The 19,373-nt window shown below is 48.1% G+C and overlaps 1 protein-coding gene across 4 annotated transcripts in view; it reads left to right on the forward strand.

The window, feature by feature from the left end:
• ZNF862 (zinc finger protein 862) overlaps positions 1–19,373 on the forward strand; it is a 35,834-nt gene that overhangs the window by 12,043 nt on the left and 4,418 nt on the right. For all 4 annotated transcript variants that reach the window (XM_078059707.1, XM_078059708.1, XM_036122629.2 and 1 more), the window contains 5 exons: positions 317–421; positions 2,128–2,822; positions 4,522–4,699; positions 16,038–16,142; positions 16,993–19,110. In XM_078059707.1, coding sequence (XP_077915833.1) covers positions 317–421; positions 2,128–2,822; positions 4,522–4,699; positions 16,038–16,142; positions 16,993–19,110 — 3,201 coding nt within the window. The remainder of the gene's footprint in view (positions 1–316; positions 422–2,127; positions 2,823–4,521; positions 4,700–16,037; positions 16,143–16,992; positions 19,111–19,373) is intronic.

A 19,373-nucleotide genomic window follows, 5' to 3' on the forward strand; every position in this document is an offset into this window, starting at 1 on the left:
TCAGCATTTGAGTTTATGAGCCTCTGTTCTGAACCAGTAGTTTTCATACCTTTTCAGCCTCAAAAGGGGCACAGAGCCTTGCTTGTGCCCCTCCTTGCATTCACTCAGACCCCCATTCTTTTGGGGACCTCATGGATATCTGAGTTTCTGTCTGAGTTTCCAAACCACTGTGCTAAAGCATCGAGATTCCTACCTGTGTCCTTGGGACCAATTATCTTACAGTGCGGAGAGGATGTCCCAGGTAGACCCTTCCTTAATGTTGTGATGTGACCTGGATCCAAGACTTCATAAGTGCTTCTCTCTGTTCTTGACTCAGGACCGACTATTGCCAACCCAGAGCTGTTCTACAAGTTTGAGCAAGGGCCAGAGCCATGGCTAGGCAATGTCCAGGGCCAGAGGAATGTCCTGAGCCACCACCCAGGTAAGTGTGGATCCGCACCGGAGGAGGGGTGCTAGCTGGAGAGAGGGAGCAGAAAGATGGGCACTAGGACTCCTGTCTCATCCTTGGCCTCTCCCTGTTCTCTGCCAACTCACTCACACAAATGCTCTCCTTCCCCAGCCACCACCTTATCTGAAATATGCACACCTCCCTCAATATCGTCCTCCAACCTCTCCATCTCCCTTTATTTTATTTCTTCCTGAGAGTATCTGTTGATTTATAATTCTATATGCTAAGTTCCATGGAGGCATGACTTTGTCTTGTTGACTCCTATAGTCCCAGTGCTGAGACCAAAGCCTGGCGTATGGCAGTTGCATGATAAATAATCACTGAATGAATGAACAGATGTTTGTTAAGTTCTAGGGATTTATCTTGGCTTTTCTCCTCTGAGAAGCCTGTCCTGTTGAGGGACTGGCTTGGCTAGAGTCAGGCCAGGTGACATCTTGTCATTGGATGAGATGGTTGAGTGGAGCAGCCCCCACTGTAGGAGAAAAGGGAGGACAGCTCTTACAGGAGCCGACTCACAGGCATCTGCTCTCCCCTGTGATCTGTCTCAGAGGGACCACAGGGAGCCCGAGACTTCAGAGATACTAATTTATTTTGTTTTCCAATGCTTGGCTCTTTTAAAAAAATATTTTATTTATTTATTTGACAGAGAGAGAGAGCGCACGTGCACAAGCAGGGGGAATGGCAGGCAGAAAGAGAGGGAGAAGCAGGCTCCCTGCTGAGCAGGGAGCCCGCTGTGGGGCTCCATCCCAGGACCCTGGGATCATGACCTGAGCCGAAGGCAGACCGACTGAGCCACCCAGGCGCCCCCAATGCTTGGCTCTTAATTCTGACCCGGCTTTCTCTTTATTAGCCATTTTGTGCTCCTGAGTTGGCTACAGTTGGAGCAAATACCGTTGAGTCCTTGGCCACTGGGCATCTGCACTTACGTTGATGCACAAGAAATGGCTCTGGAGGAGTTTAGAGCTGTCTAAGCTGCGTTTCTAACTTAGGAGTGAATAAAGAAACTTCTAGTTTAGCTTGAGGAAGAAAAATATTAGTGAGTTCATGAGAGTTGTTGCCTCTTTGGAAGGGCTGTGGTGTGAGAGAGGACTTGTGTTTCTCTGGAGGGCTGAAGTAGAGACCCTGGGTGGAAGTTACTTAAAAGCGGAGCACAGCTAAAGGCAAACTCTGGGGACCAAAACCATCTACCCAGGAGGTGGTAGGTTGTACCCTTGCCCGAAAGATACGTGAGCAAAGTGCAAATGCCTGTCTGGCAGGGGTACTGGAGAAGGGGATTCCTGCTGAGGATGGAGTTGCAGGATTTGGCTTTAATTATCTTCCTTAACCGACATTTTATTAAGTTCAGCGTTCTTATCCATAAGTAAGTTGGAACTCCTGAAGATGGTTCCACTATCTTAGGTTGCAGAGATGAAACTGTAGAGATCTTTTTGGCCAGGCGTATCTGCCCTTTAAACTTCAAAAAGGGGGAGATGCTTAAAGCTCATTTGATTGTCTTCCGGGTCAGGTGAGGTGGGCCTGGGGAGCTGGGGGTCTGAAAGAAGAGAATTCCAAGTAGAGCCTGGGCCACTCTTGTGTGTGATTTCCAGCTCTCATATTTGCTACACCGAGAGGCCCATGAGGTGCAGTGGCTCTAACTATAGGATTTCTGAGCAAATTGCATTGGTCTCTTTTCTCTAAAGGGAAAAACGAGATGGGCTGCATGGAAGAAAAGGACTCACGAAGTCCTGCCAGAGAAGCCGGACTAGATCTGCCCCCACAGAAGAAAGCCTGTCTTTCCCACTTCAGCACAGAGCGTGGCAACATTGAGGTAGACTGTACAGGGAAAAGCAAAAAACCCTTGAAGCCCCGCTCTATCCAGAAGTCTTGGTTTGTGCAGTTCCCATGGCTGGTCATGAATGAGGAGCAGACGGCTCTCTTTTGCTCTGCTTGCCGCGAATACCCATCTGTCAGGGACAAACGGTCAAGATTAATAGAAGGTTATACAGGACCATTCAAGGTGGAGACTCTCAAATACCACGCCAAGAGCAAAGCTCACCTGTTCTGCGTCAATGCCTTGGCAGCACGGGACCCCATCTGGGCAGACCGTTTCCAGAGTGTCCGAGAGGAATCTGGAGATGTCCTGGCCAGCCCTGAGCACCTCTTTACGGCAGACTATCCCATATTGTACCCCCCGGGGCCTCTGGGAGCCTATGATAACATGGCCCAGCTCCTGCCCAGCCCAAGAGCTGACCTGGAGGACCCTGGGGGGAATGGAGCATTTCCTACATTGTATCTAGACTGCATTTCTGAGTTGAGGCAAAAAGAAACTGCTGATGATACCCACAGGTCCTCAAATGTCAACATTTTGCGTGATGCTGCTGAACCCGGCGGCCAGGTAATGTGTTTGTAATGATTGCTGTGTCTCGAGGGGAAGGATTCCATACTAGCAACAACACGTGTTGCGTGACGATGACGGGAAAATTATAATAGCCATACCCGCTGCAAACATTATAATGTTCTAGACCCTAACATGCTTACGGTGCACTAGGCATTGTTTTATGTGCTTTACTAGTGTTACCTCATTAATTAATTTATTTAAAGATTTTCTTTCTTTATTTTAGAAAGAGAGAGCACGCATGGGGGGAGGAGCAGAGGGAGAGGGAGAGAGAATCTCAAGCAGACTCCCTGCTGAGCGTGGAGCCCATGCAGGGCTTGATCTTACCACTCTGAGATCATGACCTGAGCTGAAATCAAGAGTCAGCGATTAACCAACTGAGCCACCCAGGCACCCTGTGTTATTTATTTAAGACAACAGCCCTATTATTTTCATCTCCTTTCGCCGATAACAAAACATAATTAGTGGGACAGAACGTTCCAACATCTGATATAAAGAAAACTTCTTAAGTTCAGGACGATAACCTTTATCCAGAATCCAAAATAGTCACAGAACTCAATAAATAATACGTGACCACAGAACAACCACAGAGCTCTTAAATAATTAATTTCTAAAATGTTTTTAACTTTAACTTCAGAATCATGCAGCAGCGTTAAACACTGCAGAATTTCCTCACACGCGTTGTTTTATGTCATGTTTTTGATGCTGCTCTGAGGCTGGTGGAGCAAGTCCTATTAACTCGCCTTCTTGGGAGGACACAGAGTGCGGGGGGACTGACGTGGCCGGAGCCCGAGGGCTCGTGGTGCGCCTGCGCGGGAGCGTGGCCACCAGCCGGCGGCACCGCCCCTCCGCTCCCTGCGCACGCGCACGCGGGGCCGGAAGCTCTAGCGCTCACCTCGCGGGTACCTTGTGAGTTCCTAGTTCTTTGCAAAGGTGGCTGTAAGGAACCTGTGCGAACTGGAATTTTGATTAACGAGATCCTTCACCATTTCTCAACTATTTCATATAAGCAAGATTTTACTAGAAACCATTTTGAGTACCCCTTGGGTATTCCCATGAGAATAGCTCAGCTGTTCCTCAGGCCTCACATCGTAAGGGCCCAACCAAAGTTAGTAAGCTTGAATTTTTCCAGAATCTAGAAAAGTGACGAAGCTCATTTCTCTTCATGTCCATGTTCCTTCTACTTTTTAGTATTAGAAGCTAATAAATAGGTCTAACCGTTTATATTTGAATTCCTTTAGCAATAAGGCATGTGTCAACCGAGTCACTGAATACAGGCATCTTTCGTTCTTCTGTACCACTTCTTTTTTCTTCCTCTCCCGGTGGGAAATCTCAGCAGGTGCTAGAGGCAGATGGTCACCATTGTAGTCATGGATGGGTAGAAGGCACCGCCTTAGGACTGTATAGGGCAAGTGCAGTCATAAGGCTCTGCAGGACCCCTGTTCTTCAGCGCATTTTTATTTCCTCCTAAGAGACCCTCGGATCAGACTGAGGCTCTTTTTTTTTTTTTTTTACCTACTAACTCTGGGCCTCACAAATTTGCTTCTCTGACTTTCAATGGATACATTAATTCCTCAGTTACATCTGGGCCTCTTGGCAAGCCTCCCAAGGGAAATAGGCCTCGAGAAGGACCCTAAAAGTATCACGCTGGGTGTCTGGCGTAAGAGGCGTATTGAGTGACTACTGCTCTTTGTTGCAGGATCCTTCTGAAGAGGGGCTGTTTGAGGAGGTTCCTGTGGTGTTTGAGGAGCTCCCGGTGGTGTTTGAGGATGTGGCGGTGTATTTCACCCGGGAGGAGTGGGGCATGCTAGTCAAGCGGCAGAAGGAGCTGTACAGAGACGTGATGCGGATGAATTATGAGCTGTTGGCTTCCCTGGGTAAAGATTCACGTAGACCTTTGTTCGCCACCATCATCTGACATGGGAAACCCACAAGGGCAGCTGTGGCTTGTGGTCATCTTCCCATTTCTGCCCTCTCCCTGTACATAGACAGAGAGAGAGATTATATTTTTTGCACCCCAGAACTCTCCCTGCTTTGGGATACAGTACTTTATCCACTCTTCATCCATCTCTCCATCCATCATCCATCCTCCACCAAACACTTATTGACTACCCGCTATGTGCCAGATGGACACAAATGAAGCAAGGTCTCTGCTTTCAGGGGGCTAGCAGGTTTTCGGGAGAGACAGACACTTGAACAAGAAACTCTAAAAATAACACAAGCGCTGTAAAAGAAGTTCAGGAAAAGTGCCCCGAGGCTGCTGAGGAAGGATGATTTCATTTTGCTGGCTGTTGGAGGGAGGGATCAGGAAAGTCTTTACGGGGTATGATATGTTTTAACTGAGTTGGGGGGGGACAGGACAGGTGGACAGGGAGAAGGAAGGGCATCTGGACATGCTAGAGGGAGGGACGGCATGGGCAGAGGTGTGGAGGCGCCTCTCCTTCTTCTATGCCAGGGCTGTTTCCTCATGGCCAGGGGCCAGGAAGTGTTGGTGGGCTTGGCCCAGGTGTTACTAGTGGGGGTACTGGAGAAAGATGAACATAATAGCGCTTGTTACCTTCTCAGAAGAGTGCTCTCTCTTGCATCTACCTCTTGGTCTCTTTGCCTTCTGTTTCCGTCAGATACCCAGGGTTTTCATCAAAAAGGGAAGGCAGGGGGCGTCAAAAAAGGAAGACAACTTTTCATCTTAGAAAGCTCTTATTTACTTACTAGCATATCTGGTAACAGCAACCTTCCAGAAGAGGCTGCTGTGCATGACTTAGGAATACAGCAGCAATCTGCATCCTGACTTCTACGGGATAAGAACTAAGAATATCTGTGATTTCACTGATGTCCTAGCCCTTGGTTTATACCACCCTTTCATGCGCAGCTAAAACATGGATTATTTTCTGCACATTCCCGACCCGTATGCTTGTTTTTATCATTGTTCATCATTTTTAAATGGCTCCCCAAACATTCAGAAATGATGTAAAAACTGGTTTCTTTTGCAACAATAGAGGTGTCCTCATGCCCTCGGCCCAGGGCACTTGTACGAATTACGCCTTCAAAGAGCGTCACTTCCCCTGGCACTGTTTAAAAGCAGTGAGAATGAAGGGAAATTCATTTTTAAGAAGTACACACCCACTTACAAGAAGTTGGCTTTTGCTTGAAAGGAATGCGCACTAGTGATGTGCTTTGCCCTGGGGACCCCTGTGGAAAGCAGCGGGTGACTGGTATTGAGCACGGGGTGTCTCCCGACGCTGGGGCTGGCCGAGCTCCATGTAAGCACTTGGTCAGTTTCTTTTTAACTTATGTAAGTGAGGAAAGGGGGAACTCTTCGCTCCCTGGGGGAAATAAGGGACAGTTCAGTCTGGGTTATGTTTTGTTTGGATGAACAGTAAGTATAATCAGAGGAAGGGTAATTAAGTTTGCTTGAGGGTTGCAGCTAGGAGTCAGGGAAGGCTTTATAGAGAACGGGGCTGTCCTCGTCGGTCATCTGTGGGACTAAAACGGGTACAGAAGTCTGGAAACAGAGTTGCATTGTGTGATCCCTTTTTGTGACTTTAATTAGGTCTTTAGTGATTATCCTTTAATTGCTGTCTGATTTAGACAGTTTTCATGTGTGAAGTATAAAACTTTAAGGAGACTTCAGAATATAACTGGGGCCAAACAAAAATGATTTGTATGTTTAAATATGAACTTTTAAAGGGCATTGAGCTGATCACTGGGATATAAAACAGTGTTGAAATACAGTGCAGGTGCTATTTTGCTTTGGTGAGTGTTTTTTCTCCCACATTGCATCCTCCTGTGACAACCACTTTAAGAGTTGAGAATCAAATAGTATTTGGTGCTATCTTTCAATTATTATTATTATTATTTTTACAAATAGGACTTCTTCTTGGAGTGAACTTAAATTTTGAAAAAGAAAATCCCATCATAATTTTCACAGCCAAGAAAAGTTCTTTTGGCCTTTGAACAAAATCTCCCATCCATTTTTAATGTTTCTTATATTTTGTCTTAAAATACTGTGTGTGATCTGCTTATACTAAGTGTTTCAGGAAGCTTCTGTGTCTTTATTTTATTCTTATGTCTGGAAATCATAACAGTGGCTTCTGTGGTCACTGAGTATCTACTGTGTGCAGGTCCTGTGTTGAGTCTCATATATATATCCTCTCTAATCCTTAAACCAAACCTCTCAGGCAGGTAGTAGTAGTCTTTTCAGATGAGAAAACAGACCAGGGAATCCCAGCCATCTAGCTGGAAAACAGAGAAACTGAAATTCTTTCTATTCTGTGTATTGTGTGTGCCTTACACTCCTTACACTTCCTGCTTGTGGATGTTTACTGCCAACCGGACTCCATCTCTTTCTGTTTCAAGATTTGTGCTAATCATGTTGTTAATATAATATTATTATTATTATACACCAGGTATAAGATGAGATTATTTAAGACTTCAGTGTAAGAATTTTCTAAAAGTCTTCACTCCCATCCCCAGTCCCCCTTGCAGGAGGTTGCTAGTTTTCCTGGCTCTTTCAGACCTTCTGTGCAGGTCGCTGTTAGCTCCCTCCCTCCACGAGAACTGGCTAGAGAAAGGGGACTGGCTGCCCCCAGTGATCAGCTCACGTTGCTGCAGCTCAGCTCAGCTTAGGTGGTGGGACATCGGGGTCTGCTGGTCATCGTGCTGTTGATTTCCTGTTGCTCAGATCCTTTGAGGAAACCCAGCTAATTCTTCCATTGCTCTTGTTAGGGTTTACAACTAGTAGATTTGTTCTTTTAGATTTTATAATTGTTTTACCTGTTCTTAAAAAGACAGTCTCAATTTGATGTGGTCAGACTTAGTATTAATTTCTGTCAGATGTTTGGCAGTTAAATTGCATGGACCGAAGCTTTTCAACAGGCGGAGTGTTTCCAGGGGAGGTCCACTCACCTGTCATACCCTCCTTGGCTTCATCAGCTGTCTTATCAATAGGACTGAACATGTAGAGGACAGTCACTTTGTTTATGGAGGAAAAAAAGAGGTGTGTGTTTTGTTTTTAACACTTTCCTTTTTTTTTTTTTTGCACAGAATTTTTAACTTTGTTATCAGCTACTGAGCTATGAGATACAAACCAATCAAAAACATTAAAGTTGCTTGAAGCAGGTGTGTACATTTACACTACACAGAAGCCAGAGTCCTATCTTCTGATCCCAGAGCCATCCCTCTGGGGAAGGATGGCCTCAGCTAGGGGGTAAAGGAACACCGTTAAGTTACAATAGTGAGAGTCTCATCCACCTAGGAAAGTAGTCAACAACTGCAGCCGCATTTTTTATGGGCACCAAAAACTTATGTGAAATCAGTTTTTAAAGGTTCTCTTAATCATTAAGTTTTCAAATGAAAACAGGAACCCCACTTCCCCCATAGGCATTCCAACTCACTACCCAAGAGACTTGAGTACTTCTGTTAAGGCAACTGGAAGCCCACCCTAGCCTTGAATGGTGACTTCTGCCCAGTGTGTGACCTGTCCTTCGTTCACCAGTAAATGCAATCCAACAGAACATGCCATGGGGGAAACAGGAGTTTATGCAGTGCTGCCCTCTGGTAAAAAGGGAACACAGCACTCAAAGCAAAAGGCCACGGAGGGCTCCCTGAGAATCCAGTAGATCCAAGAGAAGTAGTGTATAAGCCAATGAGAGCACCCAGCTTCCAAGAACTGTTAAAGGGACTTCCAGAGTCAGTCTCTCCCATTCATGGCACACCTTTGCTCTGATTCTTGCTCACTACAAACCCCTCTGGAAAGACGGGTTTGTTTCTAAGTCTAGAACTTCAGCGCAGGGCTGAGAGACCTCATGAAGTATTCTTCTCCGTGTCCAGCCATCTTTGGCAGCTCTCCTCATAATGCTTTCACCTTCCCACTCCCCTGTGGAGGGACAGAAGGACAGGTGATGGGAGAACCTGGGCTCACACTCAAAGGAGATGGACAAGCTCAGCTGCCCAGGGTCAACTGCTCTGGCCTCATAGTCTCTAATCATTAGTCTCTTAGGAGCAACAGAGAACTGGAAAGCAGCAGAATTTAGAGCAGGATGTTTTTAACACTTTCCTATTTCAGCCTTTTCTTACGTAGACTTGTTTATTTAGAGCTATTTACTTTATCATTCTACAGAGTTTCTGACTATTCTTTTATTTCTGTACTTTATTTTTTTTATAATTTTATTTATTTATTTGAGAGAGAGAGAAACAGAGAGAGAGTGAGAGAGAGAGCACAAGCAGGGTGAGGGGCAGAGGGAGAAGCAGGCTCCCTGCTGAGCAGGGAGCCCGATGCGGGACTTGATCCCAGGATTCTGGGATTATGACCTGAGCTGAAGGCAGACGCTTAACCGACTGAGCCACCCAGATGCCCCTCTTTCCATACTTTAAATTCTGGTTTCAGACTTTGGTCATATTTGATGACGTCTCTTGCTTTCCCCCAGGAAGAAAACTCAATTAGATTCCATTGTTAAGAAACTAATATTTGTCAGTAACAAAAGTAGACATGCCAGTAGAGGGCCTTGGTGGAATCCCTTGTTTTTATTAGTGAAAGTGTCATTACATGCTAAGTGGCAGGTCATGCGCTTCAGGTGGGCAGTGCCTTTTCTACAGGTGAGGTCATCAACTACAGCTAGACGTCACAGAGCTGGGGCCAGAAGTCACGCCTCTAGGCAGAAACCAAAACTGAGTGGGCGGGCCCTCAGTGAGAGATGAGCAGGAGTTCAAATGCTGTGTAGGAGGCCACTGCTGCATGGTGGGCCGGATGTGATGGCCCCCAAGTGGGGGCACTGCAGGAGCTGGGAGAGAACCAAGGCAGGGCGCCAGCTGTCTCCCAGTGATTCACGGGTATGGCCTGCCAGCCTTGGGGTGGCGTTAACCCGGAAGGGTTAGAAGTCTGTGTTTGTAAGCCAAACCATTTTTATGGACTTTATGGAATGCGTGTGTGTGTGCGCGCGTGCATGCACTCACTACAGTTAGGTCCCCTTCGCCATTTTTCCATTACTAAGACTTAGAAAAATCTGTTTGAAATTTCCCTCTGTGTCACTCGTTCTGAAGGGGACAAAAAGAAAAGGTTTTGGGCAACATTTTAGCCACAGCTTCCAGGAAGTCCAGTTGGGGTACACAATTCCTGGGGCCAGTGTGGTGGTGGCGGGGCAGGCAGAGGTGGCCGATCCCCAAGGAAGATATAAATGAGGTGCACAGATTTGGGGATATTCAACCTCCTGTGTGTTTCCAGTTATTTACAGATATTTCTTCATAATTACTTTTTTTATCTACGTAGTTCTAACAAGACTTAAACCAAAAATGACAGTACACTGTCCCACCTTTCTCTGTTGCTGGGTCCTCCTCTCCAGGGGCTCTTAGCTGCATCCTCTAGTAATGTGCCTCATGATTTCTAAGAAATACGCACAGACATTATTTTCAAAAGAGCGAACCTCATAGGATGCACTCAGAAGACAGCTTTATTCTTTCCCATCACTACTTGTTTGGATCAGCTCTGTGCAGCTTTTTTTCCTCACCCTTTGGGTTGTCAAAAGAAAATTCAGGGAGCTTTACTTGATACGAATACCATATTGAGCAAGAAAGGAGCTGTTCATGAACAGGGAGACTTCAAACCCAAGGTGGTTAAGAGCTTGGCTCTCGGCATTTAAAGCTCAGTTTATAAAATATGAAGGAGGGAGTACTTCGGGTTTTTTTTTTTTTAATTGTGATTGGTTACTAGAAATTTAGATTCTTCTTAGGGTAGTAGCCCTGTGTAAGTTTTCTTGCGCATAGCCGATTGGCTTGGAACTGTACTAAGGTCACACTGTCATGAAGAAAGCTTAAGTTTTGTTTAAGGCCAGCATCCCATGTAGGCGAAATGAGGGCAGTTTAAGATTTGATGGCATGTTTATGAGTGTCTGGTCTGGGGCTCTATTCAAACTGTGGCCTCCATTCTGGTTTCTCTTTAGCAGGTGAAATCAGTTGCCACACAATAAATTATCACAAATCCAGTGGCTAAATTTTTAACTTATTTCTTATCTTGCAGTTCTAGAGGTCAGAAGTCCAGATGGGCTCAGCTGGGTTCTCTGCTTAGGGTCTCACGTGGCCAAAGTCAGGGTGTCCATCAGACTGGCCTCTTACCAGGAGGCTCTGGGAAGAATCACTGCCAACTGCATTCAAGTCATTGGCAGAATTCAGTTCCTTTCGGTTGTAGGACTGAGGTCCCTGTTTGCTTGCTGGCTTCCCACCAGGCATCATTCTCAGCTCCTACAGGCTGCTCTCACGTCCCCTCCACACGGCCTCCATCCTCCGGCCAGCAGCTGTGTGTCGAATCCTGCTGGCGCTTTGAAGATCCAACTGGCTCTGCTTTTATAGGGCTGATGTGGTCAGATGAAGTCACCCAGATAGCCTCTCTTTTGCCACGTAACGTCACATAATCATGGGTGTGGTGTCAGGTCACAGGTTCTACCCAGACTGCAAGGAGCAGGGATGAGGAGGGGCCGGAGTCATGGGAGCTCGTGTTAGAATTCTGCCTACCCCAGGAGAGAATGTCTTTTTTTCTTTTTCTTTTCTTTCTTATTTATTTTTTGTTCATTTGAGAGAGAGAGAGACAGAGAGGGCACATGCATGGGGAGCAGCAGAGGGAGAGGGAGAAGCAGGCTCCCTGCTGAGCTGGGAACCTGACGTGGAGCTCGATCCTAGGACCTGGAGATCATGACCTGAGCCGAAGTCAGACACCCAAATAACTGAGCCATCCAGGCTCCCTGAGAATGTCCTTTTCCTTGAGTGATACATGCAGAAGTATTTAGGGATAAAGGGGGTATGAAAACATTTTCCTCTCAATGGTTCAGAAAAACATTGCATCTGTATTATTTATATATTATTCATACACATACATAGAAGAGACAAAGGGAGGAGAGGGAGGGCACATGAACGAATGAGCATGATACAGCAAATGGGACAAAATGTAAATGATTGGAGTCCTTTGTATTATTTTTGAAACTTTTTAATAAGTTTTAAATGCTACAAAAATGTACACCCTCCCCCTAAATTAGGAAACAAAAGTGTAGTTTTTGTATAGTAGTCAAAAATCCGGATTTCAGCTAAAGCTAAAGTTTCTCACCTCTCCTACCTCAGCCTGGCCCAGGTGTGGAATCTGGAATGTCATGGTAGGAAGGAGGGGGTTCTCCTCCTCCTCCTCCCCCCAGCTAGTTCCACGACTTCTGCTGTGTCCTGGGTGGGAACAGTGGTGGGTGAGTGGGGAGGAGAGGTACGACAGGGGTTTGACCTGGCATCCATCTGTGGCTGGGATCGTGGCAAGCTGATTCTCTGGGTGAGTTTGTGGGTTCTCTGCACCCCTGCCATCACTTGCCACAGTCCCCTCTACACCGGTGACCGTCTGCTTTGGCAGTCAGCCCCATGTGGGCTCATTCCTGGGCTGCCAGCAGTCAGGGGCAGAGTCCCTCAAAGTGGCTCCAGGCTTCTCTTTCCCTCGGGGGCCATGTCTGGACCACGGAAAACATATCCTTTGCTCCAACAGACCCTGGGAATGTAGGCTGTTCCCGACATGGCCACCACAAAGGAGCCCATCTGTCAGATTCTGCCTTTAGTCTTCTGCAGGCCTGGATTCATGAGGAGCCCCATATCCCAAGGGATAAAGGTCAGGATGTCATTCCCATTAGGCTTAAGGTCAGGGGAAAGCAGCCCACAGCACCGCTCCCCATGGTAGTGTGGGGGGCTCACAGTACACTTGACATCTCTTTGCAGAAACATCTCTAATATCCAGCTTCCTGACCTCTTCACTTCCAGCACTGTGACTCCTTCTTTTTGTCAAGGGCTAGGGTCACAGCCCCGTTTCGGCCACCCTCCTTTTCAAATCAGGCCTCGGTGGTCTAGCTTTGGGATGGGGGACAGTTGGCTCCTATCTTTTTGGACCTTGAGCCAAAATAGGCAGGCAGACTCACACTTTAATATCCTGTTGCATATGTTTATTGCTATTCCTGATTTGTTGATTTTACATGGATATTCTCTCTTGATTCCTACCATGGAAGATGAAGATCCAGCTCTCTTCCATCACCCCGGGCCCCTATTCCGTCCCTCCACCCTCTAAGAACAAGTACATCACACTTTCTTGATTAATTCAATGTAAATTGTTTACCTAATTATGATTATGTATTACTTATTTCTGATCAAAGTGGCATATTATGATGATTTTCCTTTGTTGTAGGATCTTTCCCCCCTGGAATTGAAATATTTTCTTATTTTTTATTTTGCTAGTTTTCTGTCCTCTCAATGATTCTTCTGTAACTCTCCTGGGGAATTATAAAACTCCTCTGAAGAGTTTTTTTTTTTTTCTCAAAGATTTTATTTATTTGACAGAGGGAGACACAGCGAGAGATGGAACACAAGCAGGGGGAGTGGGAGAGGGAGAAGCAGACTCCCAGCGGAGCAGGGAGCCTGATGTGGGGCTCAATCCCAGGACCCCGGGATCATGACCTGAGCTGAAGGCAGACGCTTAACGACTGAGCCACCCAGGCACCCACCTCTGAAGAGTCTTTTCCCCGTGATCAGGCATCCTGTGACAGATCAATTTCACTCTTTTTCTGGGGACGTCCATTATCAGGCCTTCCATCCTCCTGCTCTGTCTAAACTGGCTGTTATTTAGTGCTCTCACACTTTCCTTTTTCCCACTCCCATTCCCTGGCTCTATCTCTTCTTCCAGGTTTATATCTTCATTTCGTTGGAGCTCATCTTCCAGTAACTTCCCAAGAAAGGGCACATGGGAGAACATGCCTTACTCTGTCCTTAGAATCGGAAGCTTGGTTGGGCATAGAATTCTAGGTTGGAAAGAGTTTTCCTCAGTATTTTGAAAGCATTGCCTTTAGGTATTACTGGTGCTGAGGAGAAGTCTAAATGCCTTTTTATAACTAAATCTTTGAACACAGCCCATTTTTTCTACTCTGAAAGGTTTTAAGATCTAGTCCAGTGTTCCCAAGTGTTTAATAATATCAGTGATTTTTCACTTCTCGTCCTGGGTGTCTGGACACCGTTCCCTTCCAGGTGAAAACTCACGTTTTCCAGTTTTGGGAAATGTTCTTGTACAATTTCTTCCTATCGATTTTCTATTTTCTTTCTTCAAGAAAGTCCTATTAGTTAGATATTGGACTTCCTAAATTGAGCCTCTGGTTCTATTTTATTTTTTTCTTCTTCTATTTTCTGCTTCTTTTTTGTTCTACTTTCTTGGAGATTTTCTCAAGTTTATTTTCTAACAAGTCTGTTGAATGTTTTAATTTCTATCATATTTTTAAAAAAGATTTTATTTATTTATTTGAAAGAGAGAGTGCATGCGGGGGGAGGAGCAGAGGAAGAGGGAGAGGGAAATAACCTTCAGCAGACTCTGTGCTGAGCGCCGAGCCCCACAGGGGACTCGATCCCATGACCCCAAGATCACAACCTGAGCCAAAACAAAGAGTCAGAAACCTAACCGATTGAGCTACCCAGGCACCCCTCTTCTCTCTTATTTTTAATCTCAAAGTCCCTGTTGCTCCTTTTGCAGATGACTCTCACGACTTTTCTCTCTGGGAACATGAATAATGGTTTTTTTAAGTTCTGCTTTGTTCCCTGCAGTTTCTGTAGTTCCTCCAATCCCTTTTCCTACTGGTTTCATGTTAGAGGCTTGTCTTAAATAAATATCCTGCGGTTCATTCAGGTTTAAGAGTAAAGCCTTGAGAAACCTGGCAGGCAGCCCTGCGCAGTGGCTGGGGCTCGTCAAGCTTTCTCTGCCGGTCTCACTGAAGAGCTGCAGAGGTCAGTGTCCCGTGGGCCTCTGGGGCAGGAGGGGATGGGGAGGGGCAATTCTGTTTCTCCAAAGAAGACTCGCCCCAGCAGCCCAGCCTGTGTCCTTGGAGCTGAGTAGCGCACCTTTCAGAACACAGACTCTTCATCACTGCAGCCCTTCTCCTTCTTCCAGTATCCCCACCCTCCCCGGGTCTGGAACCTTTCAGTTCAGTTTTTCCGAGAACTAAATCTCCATTCTCCTCCTCGGGTGAGGGTGGGTGAGGGTGGCGGCGTTCTCGGGTTTCCTGGAATGGGTGGGAGGCCCCAGGCTGGAGTGGTCTCTGCAGACTAGGCGCCCACCCTTCCCACCTGTTCCTTACCCGCCACCTTCCGCCGCTCCTGGCGCCTCCAGTCCCGGGGTCTTTGGGGGATTCTGCAGTCAAACGCACTTCTTTCTCCTTGCTGCCCCCTTTGTCAGCATTTGCTGTTCAGCTCTATTTGTTCTGCTCTTTTATCTCCTTTCCTTCTTCCAAAAGTGTATTAACGTTTCTTTGTATTATTATTATTACTATTACTCCTTTGTCCTCATCTTAGAGATGTTTTAAAAAGGGTGTGTGTTCAGTCTACCACACTTCAACAATGTATTTAATTATATTTTTATTAGTAGTAAATATATGGATGCACACACACATATAACAAATATAAATATATACATATATTCAAGTGATCCAAGAGATGCAGGGCGACAATAATGACTATGGCCCGAGAAGCTGTTCCTGTGTCCCTCCACAGAAAGTTTATGCACACATTCACACACATACCAAGGCATGTAAGTAGATATTAATGGATTTTATTTTAAATCAAGAAGGCAATTTCTTTTCATACCCCTGAGAATATTCATATCTTAAATAAAGGTCAGTGCTTAACCCAAAGGCACGAATCTCTTCTAGTCGGATTTCAGGTTTCACGGCAGGTGGTGGACATTTTTAAGGGGCCTTTCAAGTGCCCCTGAAAACAACCCATGCAGTAAGGCACCTGCCCCGCGGCTAGCCGTGGTGGCTCTGGGAGCACGGGCACAGCAGAGTGCTGGCCAGTGGCGGTCTTCCCCGTCTCGTGTGGCCCTCTTCATCATCCCTGCCCTCTCCTCCTACTGCACCCCGTGTCCCCCCCACGGCCACCTCCCTTCAGACACGCTCAGCTGAGCCCTGGCTCCCGTGGCTGGCCCACAGAGCTAAGGGCGTGATTTATCCTGGCTAAGGAGTGCACCTGACTCTGACTGCCTCTTGGGTTTTAGGAATAGATTGGCACACAAGATGGGAATGTTTTCATCGTGGCCCTGGCTGAGTAGACTTTATTAAGAGATAGACTCAGAGGCTGAACTGAACATTTCAGTTTCCACAAATAGCTTCGGGCAGGCTACCTGACTTGATTCCATAGCAGTGACCTCAGTTTGACTCTCCGTCCCCGCACTAGGGCCTGCTGCTGCCAAACCAGACTTGATCTCAAAACTGGAACGTCGAGCTGCACCCTGGATCAAGGACCCAAACGGGCCGAAGTGGGGGAAAGGTCGTCCTCCAGGTGAGTCTTGCCCTACCGAGTTCTGAAGGGCACATCCTGGGGCCCGTGTGGCCATGGCAAGTCATCCCGTGTCTGTTCGGCTGCCCCGTCCTGCTCCTGTTGCACACCGGGCCTTGTGTCAGGCTCTGCTGGACAAAGAGGAGTAAGAAACTAACTCTGCCCTCCGAGTGTCAAATAGGGAAACAGGGACAGTATGGGACAAAGGAGGCCCTTTGATGAGCAGAAGTGCTAACGGGAACCGTGGCGGAGCTGACGGGGGGCATGCGGGAGGCCCTGGTTATGAGGAGCTATGTGACCCAAGGGCCTGTGAGCCGCCCTTCTTCCCTCCTCCTCCGGTTTCCAGCGGCAGCACCACTGGTCTGTGCAAGCTGGCTGTTTTGTGTATCTCAGTCAGGGGCTTACTGGCTCATAACTACCATGTAGACTGCTCGACCTCCCTTCTTTCTAAGGCTCATAGGAAGACTTGCAGATGTTTAACCTCATTTCTTTGTGCTGCCTCGAAAGAGGATTAAAGTCACCTGTTTATCCAATAGCATCTATAGCCAAGGTGGCTGATTAAGCTTATTAGCGGCTGATGTCCCATGATCGCAGCGTAGCTATGTGGCTAGAGACCGGGAGGTTGGCTAAAGAGCCCACAAGGATTAGCATACATCTCTTCGGAAACAAGCTAACTTGCATAGATAATAATGGGAAAGGGTTTAAAGAGAAGTCAGTAATGATCTCTAGAAAGGTGGATCACAGTCAACTCTGCTTTTCCTATGGGATACTCAGTAAATTGGGATGTCTTAACTGATGGGAGACTGCAGAGTTCTAGGCAGCAAAACCAAGCTCATTTTTATTTGCTCCAAAGGAAAGAAGAAGATGGTGGCCATAAGAGAGGCAGACACACAAGCCTTGGCTGTAGAATCTGCAGTGCTTCCCCCAGCAACTTCTATGGAGACCTGTAGCTCCTACTGCAATTCCAGCCTTTGTGAAGTCGAAGTAGATGGCCCTAGGAAAATCAAGAGGACTTACAGACCCCGTTCCATTCAGAGGTCATGGTTTGGGCAGTTCCCATGGTTAGTAATTGACCCAAAGGAGACCAAGCTCTTCTGCTCAGCTTGCAAAGAAAGACCGAATCTCCATGACAAATCGTCCCGGTTAGTCCGAGGTTACACGGGGCCTTTTAAAGTGGAGACTTTAAAATACCATGAGGTCAGCAAAGCACACAAGCTCTGTGTCAACACTGTTGAAATCAAGGAAGACGCCCCTCCGGCTGCCCTGGTCCCAGAGATCTCCAGCGACCTGATGGCGAACATGGAGCACTTCTTCAACGCCGCCTACTCCATTGCGTACCACTCGAGGCCTCTGAATGACTTTGAGAAGATCCTGGAACTCCTCCAAAGCACCGGGACCATGATTTTGGGCAAGTACCGAAATCGCACCGCATGCACTCAGTTCATCAAGTACATCTCTGAGACCCTGAAGAAGGAGATCCTCGAGGATGTCCGGAACTCCCCTTGCGTGAGTGTGTTGCTGGACAGCTCCACAGACGCCTCGGACCAGTCCTGTGTGGGGATTTATGTCCGCTACTTTAAGGGGATAGATGTGAAAGAGTCCTACATCACCTTGGCCCCTCTCTACAGTGAGACGGTGGATGGCTACTTTGAGACTATCATCTCTGCCCTGGATGAACTGGACATCCCCTTCCGGAAGCCCGGTTGGGTGGTGGGCCTGGGAACCGATGGCTCCACCACGCTGAGCTGCAGAGGAGGCCTCGTGGAAAAGTTCCAAGAGGTCATCCCCCAGCTGCTGCCCGTCCACTGTGTTGCCCACCGGCTGCACCTGGCTGTGGTAGACGCATGTGGGGGCATCGATCTGGTGAAGAAGTGTGACCGGCACATTCGAACGGTCTTCAAGTTTTACCAGTCCTCAAACAAAAGGCTGAATGAGCTGCAGGAAGGCGCAGCTCCCCTGGAGCAGGAGATCACCCGCCTCAAGGACCTGAGCGCCGTCAGGTGGGTGGCCAGCAAGAGGCGCACGCTGAACGCGCTCATCGTGAGCTGGCCTGCCCTGGCCCGGCACCTCCAGGGCGTGGCGGAAGCTGGGGGCCAGACTGGGCACAGGGCCAAAGGCATGCTGAAGCTGATGAAGAGCTTCCATTTCGTCAAGTTCTGCCACTTCCTTTTGGACTTCCTGAGCATCTACAGGCCTCTGTCTGAGGTGTGCCAGAAGGAGATGGTGCTGATTACAGAGGTGAACTCCACGCTGGGACGGGCCTACGTAGCCCTGGAGACCCTCCGTCACCAGGCGGGGCCCAAAGAGGAAGAGTTCAACGCCGGCTTCCGGGATGGGCGGCTCCACGGCATCTTCCTGGACAGAATGGAGATGGCGGAACAGCGCTTCCAGGCGGACCGGGAAAGGATGATCCTGACTGGGATCGAGTACCTCCAGCAGAGGTTTGACACGGCGCGGCCCCCACAGCTCAAGAACATGGAGGTGTTCGACACCACGGCCTGGCCAAGTGGGATGGAACTGGCCAGTTTTGGGAACGACGATATTCTTGCCCTGGCCAGATACTTTGAGCTCTCGCTCCCTGCAGGGTACAGCGAGGAGGCGCTCCTGGAGGAGTGGCTGGGCCTGAAAGCCATGGGCAGGAACCTCCCGTTCTCCATGCTGTGTAAGAACACCCTGGCCCAGCACTACCGCTTCCCGCTGCTGAGCAGGCTCGTGGCGGTGGTGGTGTGCGTGCCCGTCTCCGCCTCCTGCTGTGAGCGGGGCTTCAGTGCCATGAGCCGGATCAGGACTGAGGAGAGGACCAAGCTCTCCAACGAGGTGATCAACATGCTCATGATGACAGCGGTGAACGGGGTGGCAGTCACGGAGTACGACCCCCAGCCTGCCATCCAGCACTGGTACCTGACCTCCTCGGGCCGGCGGTTCAGCCACGTCTGCGCATGTGCCCAAGCGCCGCCCCGCGCCCAGGCACGTAAGTGCACGTGACCGAGTCCCCGGGCGGTCTGACCTTCCCGATCCCACGCTGGCCTTGACGTCTGCGAGGGCCTGGCAATGGCCGCCATCGCCAGAGGCTTGGTCTCAGGTGTCCCCAGTGGGTGCTCGGGATGTGACACGTACCCTCCAAGAGCTTCGGACCCAGTGAGGCAGGCGGGACGCACACACACTGCAGGCAGGGGCGTAGCGCTGGAGCACGAATTCTCAGAGCCAGTCTGCCCCAGGCCCAAATTCTGGCTC

This window comes from Halichoerus grypus, chromosome 12 (assembly GCF_964656455.1).
Source record: "Halichoerus grypus chromosome 12, mHalGry1.hap1.1, whole genome shotgun sequence".
In the NCBI taxonomy this organism is placed as follows: Eukaryota; Metazoa; Chordata; class Mammalia; order Carnivora; family Phocidae; genus Halichoerus; species Halichoerus grypus.